The sequence below is a fragment of the Amblyomma maculatum genome, chromosome 1 (assembly GCF_055883805.1).
Source record: "Amblyomma maculatum isolate TAMU_Amacu chromosome 1, ASM5588380v1, whole genome shotgun sequence".
Taxonomy (NCBI): Eukaryota; Metazoa; Arthropoda; class Arachnida; order Ixodida; family Ixodidae; genus Amblyomma; species Amblyomma maculatum.
The window spans coordinates 319,402,279-319,416,561 of record NC_139344.1 but is presented as its reverse complement, the minus strand read 5'-3'; the positions used below and the strand labels follow the sequence as shown (position 1 = coordinate 319,416,561).

Sequence of the window (14,283 nt, the reverse complement as noted above, 5' to 3'; positions counted from 1 at the left end):
GATATTGGAAGTTCCTGAGAAAGCTGTAAAGCAACATTCTTAGATAGAGACAGTTGGAAAACTGCGCGGTGCAAAGTGGGCCAGAACGATCGCTGGTCAGGCGCGAGTTGATCACAAAGCGACCGCAGCACTCCTCTTTCCTGCTGCGGTAGATGGGTGAGGTCATTGAGCTAATACATAGGCGGAAATTTTAAAACTACTAACCCTCTTCTTTCAGCAATGCAACAAAAAATAAAATTGCGTTTAAGTTTTTTAAACACATCTTTGTACGCATGAAACGCCACCGCGTTTGCAGACGTATCTCAAGTGCAGGCAGGCAGCAGACGACACGCTTGAGCCGCGTCTGCAACCTCCTTGTTTCAGACTCATCAGTAGACGTAGTGGCTTTAATATGCGTACAAAAGTGTTAAAAAAGCAAACGGAATTTTATTTTCTGTTGTTTCGGTGAAAGACGAGGGTTAGTAGTATTTTAAAATTTCTGCCTGTGTATTAGCTCAATGGCCTCACCCATCACCGCAGCAGGGAAGGGGGCTGCTACGGTCACTTTGCAATCAGTTCAGGCCAGACCGGCGATTGTTTGGGCCCACTTTGCAGCGCAGCGTGCCAGCACAGTTTTCCAACTGTCTATATCTAATAACGTTGCTGTAAAGATTTTCTCTGCAATTGCATTAATGCACTTGGGTGTCTGGTAATGAATAATTACGCCCTTATTTCAAATTAATTTCACCTTGGGAGATTTCCTCAAGCACACTAGGCTAAGAGTGTTCCTACATTGGGCTGCTTATCAATGCCACCTGCTAGCCACCTTGGTTAGCTTAGTTGGTTGAGTTAGTGCCCAAGGCAGATGTTGGAACTGGGTTCAAACCTGAGACCAGGAAGAGTTTTTATTTTAGCTGCAAAGTTCTCATGTAAGCTACAAAGCCTTGCTTTGTAGCTGCATTGTTATGCTTGGGTGAATGCTAATGAGTAACTGCTCTGTTATTTCAATGTTTATCCCATCCCGCTTTTGTTCTTAGCTGCGGAAAGGATGTTGAACAGAAGCCCAAGCATCCTACAATGGCTCAAGCTTCTGTGCCCAATACCACAGCATGCAATCCCTGCTTGGTCTTTCAGACTACTAGAAATTGTGTTTAGCATTGAATTTTTTTGCGCGTAACTGTGTGTTTGAACACAGTACACCAGGAACATCCATGGACCCAACACAAAAATGAAAGTAACAACTGAGCGCAAGTTAAAACTTCCTGGAAAACTAACAATGTCTTGAAATGGTCACTTTCGGGTGCTTTCATGGTGCCATGCATGTCAACAGTGCATAATGGTGCTGTCATCAGTGGAAGTGGCAAAGGTGGAGAAGTAGCAAAGTGGTTGTTTGATGCAGTTTGGTTAATGGGGTTTTAACACTCCAAAGCAATTCAGGCTATGAAGGACGCTGCAGTGGAGGGCTCCGGTTGAAAGTCACATTGCGGTGCTAATCAGACTTCTCTGCTGCTGAATGCTGCGAGGATGGAAATTGAAAAGGTTGGTTTGGTTTATATTGTCTTAAAGCGACTCAGGCTACCAGAGGCATCACGGTGAAGAGCGCCAGAAATGTCGTCCATTTGAGGTTCTTTATTGCACACAGACCCTGCATAGCACATGGGCACCTTGCATTTTTGTCACCATCAGAAAGCGCCCGCCATGGCTGGGATTTGATGCTGTGTCCTTAGATTCAGTCTGACCTTCCAGGTTCTGCTTTCATCATGTAAGTACATACCTGCTCTGAGACCGTCTAGCATTTTCAGTTCAGCAGTGCCTTCTCTGACATGGATTCAGTTCAACCCGACCTGCACACTCTGGGTCAGGGCACCATAGTGGCTAGGTGATGACACCAAAAGTAAGAACCGAGAAAAATATTGCAGGTGCCCCTTACAATTCCCAAGCGGAAAAGCACCTCACTTCAAAACCAGAGTTAAGCCTACCATATGAAACACCATTTGCATGACACAAAAACAGTGAAGTTGCATCTGTACATGCCAACTTTGCAGCTCCTCCATTAAAAAGTGAGCCCCTTTCACTCGATGATATAAGCTTTGCCACAAAACTAGCAGCACCTTTCGTTCTTGAACGTTTACACATTTTCTTTCACTCCAGATACCACTACACAACTGAAGATCGATCTTACCAGCATTGCATGGGCGAAGCATAGGCAGAGGATGCAAAGTGCATAATAGATGTGTCTCCCACATGGTGGATGAACAGAGTAAAAGAATGCAAGGATGAACGTGATCTGGAAGAAACATGTAGAAAGATGGTGAGCTTACTGCACTTATAAGGAAAACAGGCTTCTCTGACATGGCACTGACTCATCTGCTCGCTGTAAAACTAATTCAGCCTTATAAAAGCATTGATTAGTTATTACTGCAAAACCACCTCCTACTATACCTCATGCGACATGAAATACGACAGTGCAAATAAGGGCTATATATTTCCCAGCGCAAAACATGACACAGAGGAGGAACGAAATATCCTGCCGTGCATGCGGGCTGCTGGGCTTATTCCGAACCTACATGCAAATTGCATTCTTTTGACTTGAGCCACTTATATAAATTTGCCCCCTGCATGTGCTGCATCAATACTGGACACACAGCTTCTTGATGATCTTACTCGATTTTTTTACACTCCAGCACCTCACTGCCCTGCTGCGTCAGCATGCACGCTGGACAGTATGCAATCAATGTGCACTCTGCAAACAGCACACATGGAACGTAGCAGCAGTGATGCTAGAGTTAGTGGCAATGCTGGGCTACATCTCTTGGAGTATGAACAAAAATGGACAAAAATAAAGAAAAATGAAACTAAAGAAGTAAGCAATATAAAGGCTCCAAGACTAACAAAAACAAAAGGACATGCCTTTTTCCTTGTGTGTGATTATTCCAAACTACCAAACTTTTGAACATCCTTAAAACCTGTTATGCCAACAGAAATGTCCTTATAATTCAAAGCACAGCTTCATCATCTCAACTCCTTGCTGTGCTTGTGCAGGCATTTCATTTCAGCCCTGCTGTCACCTTGAACGGATCAAAGTGCCATTGGCAAGAATTGCATCCAATATGGGAGGACTCTTCTTCCCAGGGACTATGCCTCCTTAAACAGAATTCTCTCGGCTGCAATATGGGCATGAATATACCACCTTGCAACACCCTGCCCACCTCAATATTGGCTTAAACATAGCTGTTCCCTGCAACCACCTGTGAGCGCATGTCATACATAATGACGACATGTGTGTGATGCACCACGGTCGTTACTCTCAAGACTGGCCACAGCTGTGCGACAATATGCAGTGCGCAGCAGGAGAGAGTAGTGGTTAAACACATGGTATGCCCAGCTGCAGTAATGATTTAGTTCTCTAATAAAGCGGCCTGCGAAGATGATCTGTTTGTGCCACCACAGGATTAAAACCCAGTATTGCAATATACTTATTTTATTTTCTTTCTAGGCCAAAGAAGTACTCGCACAGACAATGGCTCTAAAAAAAGTACTGTAAGTGATGTTTCCTTCGTAAGTGCTAAATATTTTTTACACCTGATGACGTGTGCCATAGTCATTCATCAGAGTGATTAAACATTGTTGCCAGACCACAGATAACAACAGAGTTTTGCAGAACTGTATCCTTAATATTGTCATTCAACTATCATAAAGCATGAGACTAGAAATGCATGAACTGTGCCTCATGTCTAACAAGGAGAAGGCACGAAATAAACATGCCTGTGTACGTCACATAGGCAAAGCAAAAAGGGACTTCCTCTCATAGTAAAATATAAGAGCACTAAAAACGGATGCGCAGTCAAGGACAAAAGAAATGGAATCACAGGCCATTGATAAATCAAGAAACCTTGATTTCGTCTCTCTTATCAACATCTGTGGTATCAATATCTAATCAATGTACAATCACTCAAAGTCTGACTTCTGTTCTCAATGTATCAAAGCGGTGAAAATAATGCTACTCTGAACTCGCTTGCCCCAAAAGCACATCTTTTACACCCCTTATAATATAGTCACACTTGTTGCAGAGTGTAGAAATAAAGTTCTATGAACTGCACACTTCATCTCACAGAATTTCACACAAGGATTTTTCTGTTATCTTGTGATATAGAACGCTAGTTTAGGGCCATCTGAAATTTTGCATGGATGCGACATCTTGTCATGTGGTTTGCTTATTACTAGGTTCAGAAGGACTGATTATCTTTTACAGCTCAAATTAATTAGAAGTGAATGCAATCTGTGGCAATTATATCCTAAGAAATAGATTTTGCACAATGGATAAGTAATAATACCCACAATTTGAGCAGGAGTGATAACCCCACTGTAAACCTTAAGAAGGCCACAGCACAGTTCAGCCTCCAATGCAATAGATGGCACCCTGTTTGCATTGGGAAAGCAATCTCATTTTTTTGCTTCTGTTTCGTACTCAACAGGCTGTTTTAACACATCTTAGAAAGGAAAAGCCATACATGAAGCCCAAGAACAAATGCACCGTAGAAGAAAAAACTGCATAGCAAGTCAGCGGTGCCGCTCCAGAAAGCATTAATGCCCAACCCTCTGTCACCAACTCGCCCAGCAGCACACTTTGATGCCCAACCCTCTGCATGACACTTTGGTTGTGTTTAACATTCCAAAGCAACCCAGGCTATGAGAGACGCCGTGGTGGAAGGCTCTGGAAATTTCAACCATGTGGGGTTCTTTAACATGCACTGACATTGTACGGTACATGGGTACCGTGCTTTTCGCCGCCATTGAAAAGAGGCCGCTGCAGCCGGGATTCGATCCCGCTTCCTTCAGTTCAGTAGTCGACTGCCCTAACCACTGAACCACCGCGGTGGGGCCAATCAAAAAGAAGTACCCCGACACTGGTGCAAGGGGCCCCTGAATTATGGGACAAAAATACTTTTTTCTTCTTTTTTCTATTGATTTCTAACTCTAAAGGTGATGTGCCAGTTTCACTAAACCTTGTGCAATGCATAATAAGTAATTACTTAAACACAAAGAAGTATATTCCACACTTAAGTAAGGTCACTTAACAAAAAGGCAAATTATGTTGCTCACCTGCAAGCTGCTTAGTTAGATCACATGTAATATTGCACTTAAAATTACTTGCAATGAGTGCACGAGTGGCAACAGCGCTTTCTGCGCGCACAGTGGTGTTAACAAGCTGTGAGCTTAAAACAAAGTGGAAAGAATTGCACTGCTTTGGCAGTCCGCATCCTGCATTTTTTGCTCAACACAACAGCAGAGTGAAAAGCCTTAACCACTGGACCATTTTTACACGTCAGTATTTTACACATGTGTGAAATGCAAGCTGCCATGCCACCAAACTGCTCTATTATGAGCACAAGATGTAGGCGTCATGAACTCCAAAGAGGATGAAATGCGCCATGCACCTTGCGCTGTTGCATAAGCATTGTCAGACTGGCGATTCGATCATGCTGGGATCGCACAAAACACTTTGGTATTGCCAAGAGCAGATGACGCAGGGGAGAATGGTGACATCTGCAAGAGCAAAATCCTTTCCCTTCAGCTTTCAAGTGCTCCACCATGCTTCCCGAAAGCCCTGCATCCACACTGCCGGGTATTGCAAGTCATACTGAGTGCAGTAGTATGATGCAGCAAAAACTGTCTGAGTGCGATAGCACCGTGCACCATGCATATGGACGAAAGCTGTCCATATGTTCAATTATAAGTAGACAAGCAGATATGAATAAAAGAGACCCTGATGGATGCCTGGAAGGACAAACAGATATTATGAGCACCTTACTCTTAAATCCATCCCCCTCTTAAATGCCATCAATAAGTTTTCAAAATAATGGCCAAAATGATATCGATACAACAAAAAGAGGGAAAACTGGAATCGGATTTCAAGCAACGAATAATGTCGCCAATGCCTAACAGGTAACATTAGACAGGATTGTGAAAATCCACATGCATGCACTAAATAACTGAAATGACAGCCCGTGTAATTAAATTTCTCAAATGATACAAAACAGGCTCAACTTTGTTTAATGAGCTGAACTCAGCTTTATTTCCACTGACACAAAATGCCACTTGGTTGAGAATTTTTGCATAAAAGATCATGAGACAGGGGAAAACCTATGGTAAATGTTTAGGTTAATTGCTCAAACCACCAAAAACCACGGGGGTTAACTCTTAAAATTTTTTCTTACATCTTCTACAAGGACTATGTCTGCTTGTTAGGACCACACCACAGTGAATCAGGATTTAGCGTGCTCGACTGTCGAGCACAAAGACGTGCACATTATTACGGCCCCGGCAGCTGCGTTTCGATATGTGAAACCCAAAGCACTTATTTACTATGTGATTTCTGTACTCGTTAAAGAACCTCGAATGACCTCAAATCGCTAGTGCCTTCCCTTATAGAGTTCCTTACAGCTAATGCCACTTTGAGATTTACCTTACTGGTTAGTCTTCAGTTACTTTTCCTCAGAGGCTCATTCAAAGGCATCGTATGGTAACTTAGAATGCAAGACTTTTGTTCCTAGACAGCTAAGTTAACACTCTGGTGTACTTTCAATATATGCACTTAAAACCAGTACATAAATAGTGTGTATGAAAAACAAGTGCCATAAAAGATGCAAAAGGTGCATGGACAAATATGGCTTTCAGGCTGCCAGATGCCACCTACGTTACCTACATACAAGTGGCTTCATGTTGCCTGCAACGCAAAATAACCATGCCAAAACAATTTTTTACTCTGGCACATTTTGGCTGTGCAACAATTACTCAGGCTTAGGGAACTGCATAAAACACATTGTGAAAAAGAAATAAGATTAAAACAGTAAAGGTAAATATATTTTTGTTGAAACATGGAATCGAATATTTGGATGGGGAATACAATGTAAAATGAGACTTTTACTCACCAAAACAAATATTACTGTGACGGCCCCAATTAGCAGGTGCAGGATTCGTTCCTGCAACAAATAAGAAATATGGGAGTCATTTGAAAATATATTTGGCTGCAAAGCCAAATGCGAAACCAACCCCATTTGCATTGATACACGTAGTTAAAGCAAATCATGCCCTGTTCCCGATCACAGATTTGCCCGCCTCTTCATCAAGAAAAAAAAATAAAATTAGCGCATAGCAAACTCGGAAACAGGCAAGGAACAGAAAAACAGCAGACGCCGCACAAAATGGAGGCTCTGCTTAAAGAGCACCTGCGCCAGCAATCGAACACAATGCGGTGATACGGCACGCAGCGCACATCGCCCTTGCCACGCTTTCAGCGACAGTGCAGTGTGTTTCCTCGCAACTAACTGGCAACTGATATCTTGTCGGGGAACTCTTGAGCGCATCCAAACCAGCCAAAGTTTTCGCAGCTAACATTCCGCACAAGCGCAGGGAAGCACTCCTACTAAGGATATTTGAAACACAGCGCCGTGCGCAGGCGCGACAGACCAATCGCAATCGGTGATGAGGCAGAGAAAACGCCAGCACACCACCTTACCCGCGTGTTGTTTTCGTCGAACAGCGGTCTGTCGACAGGCCCACCAAACAGTGGCCGGTATTCGGTCGACCTCAAGTCCATTGTTTTCTCGTCACATCATTCACGAAGCAGTAAATAAGTTGACCGCTGATCAGTCATATGCCAAGTCGCTCATCGAAGAGGGCGGGCAGGTGTAGTGTAACTACCGCTACGCTCGATTATGACGCCAAGTGAAGAACCTTGGAGTCACGCCGACCCGCGCGGAGCGCGTTGCTCAAGCGACTTCGCTGGCAAGTGTCACAGCACGGCAGCACGTTGCTTGATAATGGTCCGAGAACTGCTGATTAAAACCGTTCAAATCCTCACGATGATCATTTCCCGGAAAAGAAGCGGCACCGAAAGCACACCCACACACACATACCCAACAGCTGACTACGCTGGACAAACCGTCGCTTCTGCAAAAATTATCAAAAGGGACCTTGGAAACCCGGTCGGTACCTCTATTGTATACATAGTGCAACGTACTGCTAGACCTCTGCCTCCACCTTTCCCTTTGAAGAATCGTAGTGTCACGCACTTCACATGCTTCACAGCTACCGTACGCTTCACGCAGGCTTCACATAATTATAACATGACGTATCGCTTTCAATTTGTTTTTTGTAGAAAAAAGATTTTTTAGACTATTATGTTGTTATTAATTTTAAATCTCAAGAAACAAGCGCCAGCGTCTCTGTGGCTAACGGGCCCTTGGCTAATGATGCCTTGAGGAATCGAAATAATTATTAGTTTTGAAGAAAATGAACATCACTGCAGGTAACACTTCAAGATCAATACAAATGCTGATAAGTTGTGTACGAGAATAAAAGCGGTATCGCCGTATCATTGGCTACGTCAGCGTCACGAGGTCATGGTCGGTGGGATATGCAAGGTATGTGGATGTGTTCAAGGAGGATATACATGGGTAGGGATATATACAAAACTTTATAGTTTTATATATCCTCCTTGGATATGTTATGAACGAAGAAAAGCTTACCTTCTTGCCTTCCTCCTTGGATTATGCATGCTTTTTTGCATCCACAAAAAAAAAAAAAAAAAAAAAGGCGTTGAAGTGCAGTTAGTGGAGAGTTCTGGGGTTCTGGGCTTTTCGGCGTATTATTCCAGCTACACCATGGTAGGCTACACAACGGTCGTGACAAAAGAAAAAAAGAAAGAAAAGGAAGGAAAGATGGATGGCAGCAGTGAAAGAAAGCTGCCGTAGTGGAGAGCTCCGGAATAATTTCAACCATTGCCTCATCTACAAGGTGTTGCACAATTAGACGCGCGCTGTAGAATGCTTCTCCCAGCTAAACCGCGGAATCCTTGCAGTTCAGATTTCGTACAGAAATCGCATTTTGTCGCTAGTATTTTTTAATACTAAATTTGTTTAGGGTACTTGCCTGATTCGATCAGAAGAAGTAAAATATTCCCATCGTCTGCGGCGGCGGCGACGCCAGACGAACCGCTGCCCCAGCGATGGGACTGGTGGCGCCACCTCATGCTGCTTACAACAACTCAAACCTTCTGCCAGAAACGTTCGCCCCCTCTTTTTCTGCTACAAAGTTGTTGTAAGCAGCATGAGGTGGCGCCACCAGTCCCATCGCTGGGGCAGCGGTTTGTCTGGCGTCGCCGCCGCCGCAGGCGATGGAAATATTTTACTTCTTCTGATCGAATCAGGCAAGTACCCTACACAAATTTAGTATTAAAAAATACTAGCGACAAAATGCGATTTCTGTGCGAAATCTGAACTGCAAGGATTCCGCGGTTTAGCTGGGAGAAGCATTCTACAGCGCGCGTCTAATTGTGCAACACCCTTTAGAGGCGATGTTTCAACCAACCACCTGGGAACCTCGTGCGCTGACATCGCTCAGTTTTTTAACGAAACGGGCTTAGAGGTCCCGTTCTCCCGAAAATCCGGTGTCGGAGTTATAAGCAAAAATCTCGGGCATGAGTCTAGCAAATAACATGACAAGGAATGGATTGCTCGCGTTGTGTTATGTGACGTTGCGAGATCACACCTTGATCACACGACACGGCCGAGAAGAGGCGCCTCTAGCCACGGCCGGTCTCGAGGGAGAGAGCGCTTCTAGCTTCCAGCGAGCGCGCGCGCTCTCCCCCGAGACCGGCCGTGCTCTAGCAAATCCTTTTAGAAGAGAATTAAACCCTCCAACATGACTCGAGGCCGTGGCTCTCGGCGACCTTATGAGCCCTCTCAGTAGCCCCTACTCAAGACACAGGCCCCAATATAGCTCGACGTTTTCGACGCGACTGTTGTTGTTGTTGTTACGAACTTTATTTTTCCACCGATGTAGGAGGCCCCCTACTCCCCGCCCCCGGCACGCAGGCCTATGGGACGGAGGCCGGGGCCTCCGCGACTAAAGACAGGCGAAGTGACAGTGTTTCTTCGCGGCTTCAGCCGCCAGGCGGACAGCTTGCTGCTGGTTGGCGGGGGACTCGCTCCGCAGTAGCAGTTCCCAGGCTTCTCTACTGTTTATGTTTTCCTTGGCGCCAGGGGAATCAAGGCATTGCCAGATTATGTGATCAAGAGTACCCCTTTCTCCGCAGGTTTCGCATCTATCGTCCGCCTTTTCCTCCACTTGCGTGTGGAAAAGCCAGACGGGACTTGGGAAATTCCCAGCTTGCAGGCGCCGCCAAGCGACGGCCTCCTTGTTAGTTAGCGTTCGGTCCGGTGGTGGCAGGGACCTTCTGCTAAGTCTGTAGTGTTCTAAAATTTCCTTATAAGTTTGCAGCCTCTCGTCCATCCCATCGCAATCAGGCGGCTCTACGGCTGCCCGGAAGTAGAGAGCTCGGGCTAGCTCGTGCGCCGCCTCGTTGCCGGGGACGGACTCGTGCGCGGGGGTCCAAATAATTCGAATCTTTCTTTCAAGTTTTCTTTTCTCTAAAATTTTGGCTGCCTCCGTCGAGACCCTCCCTTTTCCAAAGTTCCAGACAGCTGTTTTGCTGTCACTAATAACTATGCTGGCTTCCGTTCCAACGCAAGCGAGCGCTATTGCAACTTCTTCAGCCGTGTCTACATTTCGGCTTCTAACGGACGCGGCGGCGGCGGGCACGCCGCGGCCGTTGACGACCACAGCCACCGCCGCCCCCGACTTCCCGCTAGCCGCGTCCACGTAGGCGACCTCCCCCGGCTTCATTTTCCCCGCTTTCTTTGCGAGCGTCTCGGCCCTCTTTTGTCTCCTCTCCTTGTTGTACGTAGGGTGCATGTTTTTAGGTAGGGGGGGCACTATTATATATTCGCGACACTCTCGTGGAATGTCTACTTTGTGGCTTGTTCCTCTATCTGACTGCAGTCCCACCCAGCCGAGGATGGTTCTGCCCGTGGTGGTTCTGCTTAATCTTTCTAGTTGCGCCATGCGCACAGCCTCCGCTAGTTCCGTCCAGTTGTTGTGCACCCCCATTTCGAGGAGGCGTTCAGTCGAGGTCGAGATGGGTAGTCCCAGAGCCCTCTTCGCGCATCGTCTGATGAGTGCGTCTATTCTCTGCCTTTCGTCTGATCTAATGTTTAGGAATGGTGTGGCGTAACATATGCGGCTAGTGATGTAAGCCTGCATTAGTTTCAGGAGGCTTCGTTCCTTAAGGCCCCGACCCTTTAGTGCGATTCTCCTGAACAGACCCGTGACTTGCGTGGCGTACGCGTTCAGTTTCTTTACCGTTGTATCGTTGTACCCATCTGCTTGTAGAAACAGCCCCAAGATCCTAATTTGTTCGACTTTTGGCACTATTTGGCCGTCTACTGTTACGCTGATGTTTATCTGGCGTTTACACCTGAGCGCCTTCGGGTTGTATATAAACAGTTCCGATTTTTGTGGAGAGCACGAGAGGCCCCTTTCGGCCGCGTAGGACACGACGGTGTCCGCCGCCGCTTGCAAGCGCTCCTCGATGCTCGCGTCACTCCCCTGGGTAGCCCACAGGTTGACGTCGTCCGCGTACATACTGAATTTCAAGTTTTCCACTTTCCTCAGTTCTGCCGGGAGGTTTCGCATGGTAACATTAAAGAGGAACGGGGACAGCACCGAACCCTGTGGCGTACCCCTGCTTCCTAGTTTGACGGTGGAGGATTCAATGTCCTGAAACTTTATCTTTATCGTTCTACCCGACAGGAAGTCTTTTACGTAGTCGTACGTTTTCTTTCCGACCCCCAATTCTTGGAGACCAGAAAGAATTGCCGCGTGTTTTACGTTATCGAACGCCTTTGTCAGGTCTAGACCTAGTAGTACCCTCGCGTCCCTGGTTTCGCTTTCTATGATATCGTGTCTCAAGCGGAGCATTACGTCCTGTGTGCACAGGCCGGGCCGGAACCCAACCATTTCGTGTGGCCACAGGTCGTTAAGCTCCATGAAACGCGTTAGTCGCGTTTGGACTACCCGCTCCATCAATTTCCCTATACAGGATGTTAGAGAGATTGGTCGTAAGTTCTCTAGTTTAGGGGGTTTGCCTGGCTTCGGTATCAAAATTACGTTTGCCGTCTTCCACTGTTGTGGGAGGCGGCCTCTGTCCCATACGATTCTCATGTACTTGGTGAGCGCGCGGATGGAATTATCGTCCAAATTTCGGAGAACCTTGTTTGTGATTCCGTCTGGGCCGGGAGCCGATTTTGTTTTTAGGCCTAATATTTCGGCGCGAACCTCCGCCTCCGTGATCGGCGCGTCTAGGGCCTCGTTTAAGGGTCCTTCGTAATCCGGCAGGGGTAAGGTTTGCGTGTCGCCTACGTACATGTTAATTAGTTTCGCCATGAGTTCCCCGTCCGTGCCCTCGAACGCGTGTCTGGCTTTCGTCAGTCTTATGCCCGATTGAGTTTTCGAATTGTCAGGATCAAGTAGGTGTCTGAGTAGGCTCCACGTATTAGCAAGGCTCATGTTCCCTTCCATCTCGTCACACCTACTACACCAGTTTTGTTCGCAAAGTTTTACTGCGTAATCTTCAATCTCTTTGTTATATCTTGCTATCCTTCGCCTAAGGTTCCTGTTCCATCTTAGAGGCGGAGCCGGTGACGTCGGCCACGGTACGTCAGCTACGACGGGCGCGTCGTCACCGTGAAACAGATGCCGAAGCGAAGAGGAACAAACGTGTGGTAGAAACTCCAGGACAACGGGCTGTGCGACTGCAAGCGATGGAAAGGTATAGCAGCTAGGGATAAGCAGTGCTACGCACATATACTTCGCATTTGAATAAATATGCAAATCGGCCGTAATCTTTTTTTTTTTTTTTTCGCGATCACAAAAAATTTGCGTCAACATGTCTGAGCTGGCCATTATAGCCTCCCACCGCTCTAGAGAAGGGACTGGTAGTAGGTCCGCCGGTAGCATCTATGTCGGGAGGTCTTGCACATGATGTGGTAGCTTACGGCTGTGTGCTAACTAATGAGTAAAAATGACATAAGATACCCAAATTAAGAAATGGCTGATTAGTCAAATATACAAAGTGCATTCATGTGAACAAAGATTGGCGATTGAGGGAGTCATACAGACGGGAGGCGTCATTTTTGTAGCATTTTGCCTCCATCGAAACATGTCCTCCATGGCTACTGTATCAGTAGCCGAGCACTCTAACCACAGGGCAGGAATGAGCTTGTGGCTCTCTTCAGAAACGCATTTAGCAGCATACCTATGTGCAAATGTTTTGCTATGAAAGGGAAGGTACATTTATTGCCACAGAAACTCAGCTCAGCATTATCAGGAAAGGGATGGCAAAGGCAGTGCGATGATGCTCAAACATCTTCTCCAAATAACTCTACTAGTCTTTTCCACAGAAACTCGCAGCAGCAAACATTTCACTGCTCCAACATGTCACATGATGCCACTGTCATCATTCCAAAACTAGGTTTAGGAAATTATGACACACAGCTCATTACAGAAAAAAAAATAATAAAGTTAGAAATCGCAATCACAAGTGTGCTACAAATGGCATAAGCAGCAGGTCTTGATGTATTTCCTCAAATTGTGCCCTCCCTTTACAATCTCCCTTTGGCAACTCCAAATTTAAGTCTCCTGTGCTTCCGCACCTTTCCTTTCCGCTTTTGCCAAACAGCCGCGCAGTCGCCCAGAAACATTATAGTACCAACAGATATTAATCCAAGAAAAAGTGCATAGCTGACCACTCACTTTACAGACACGAGACATTTGCCAAATTTACAACTGAAATCATCTAAAGCAGTCTTGATTTCAACAACCGGACAATGGCTGTGATGCCAAATGTAGGCTTAGGTCATGCAAGACATGAAAAAATTGTCGCAATTGATGAAAATTCATTGGCTGCAATTCCAGCTTTCAATGAAGGCTGGCTTAAAATTGTGAACTAAAATGACATAATGGAAATTAAAGCATTTTTTTTTTGTGCCTCACTAGGCCTAAACCCACTTTTTACACATTAGCTATTGTTTGGTTGTTGAAATGAAAGAAGCATTACAGAATAAACTCAAATAAATTTAGGCATTTGTAACTGAATACCACGATGTGACCCCTGCATACTACCAAATAAATTACTGCAGAAAAGAAAATATGCAAGTAAAAATTTGGCTTCTATATCTAAACTCCTTTCGTATATATACCTTATGTAGTCCAGGGTTTGATTGAAAGCCATCTGGTTAGGTGATAGCATAGTAAAATATAACTATGCTCCTTGATCATGCCAGGATATGACATTCTGACACAGCATAGGTTCTGCAATGTCACCCAATGTTTTTTAACATGGCCAGTGATCAAAGTTTCATTCTGAACATAGCTTATAATGCAGCCCTAAGCAAGGATGCA

At 45.6% G+C, this 14,283-nt stretch overlaps 1 protein-coding gene across 2 annotated transcripts in view; it reads right to left on the bottom strand.

Annotated features, from left to right (window-relative positions):
* Nucleotides 1–8,038, bottom strand: part of LOC146207240 (putative caffeoyl-CoA O-methyltransferase 2) — a 129,140-nt gene extending 121,102 nt beyond the window's left edge. Inside the window, exons 1-3 of one of the 2 annotated variants that reach the window (XM_084577698.1) lie at nucleotides 7,499–8,038; nucleotides 6,912–6,962; nucleotides 2,162–2,266 (exon numbers count right to left, since the gene is read on the bottom strand). In XM_084577698.1, coding sequence (XP_084433824.1) covers nucleotides 2,162–2,266; nucleotides 6,912–6,962; nucleotides 7,499–7,579 — 237 coding nt within the window. In that variant the 5' untranslated portion in view covers nucleotides 7,580–8,038. The remainder of the gene's footprint in view (nucleotides 1–2,161; nucleotides 2,267–6,911; nucleotides 6,963–7,498) is intronic. The other variant, XM_084577733.1, reaches the window with a different exon arrangement.
* Between the last annotated feature and the right edge of the window lie 6,245 nt (nucleotides 8,039–14,283).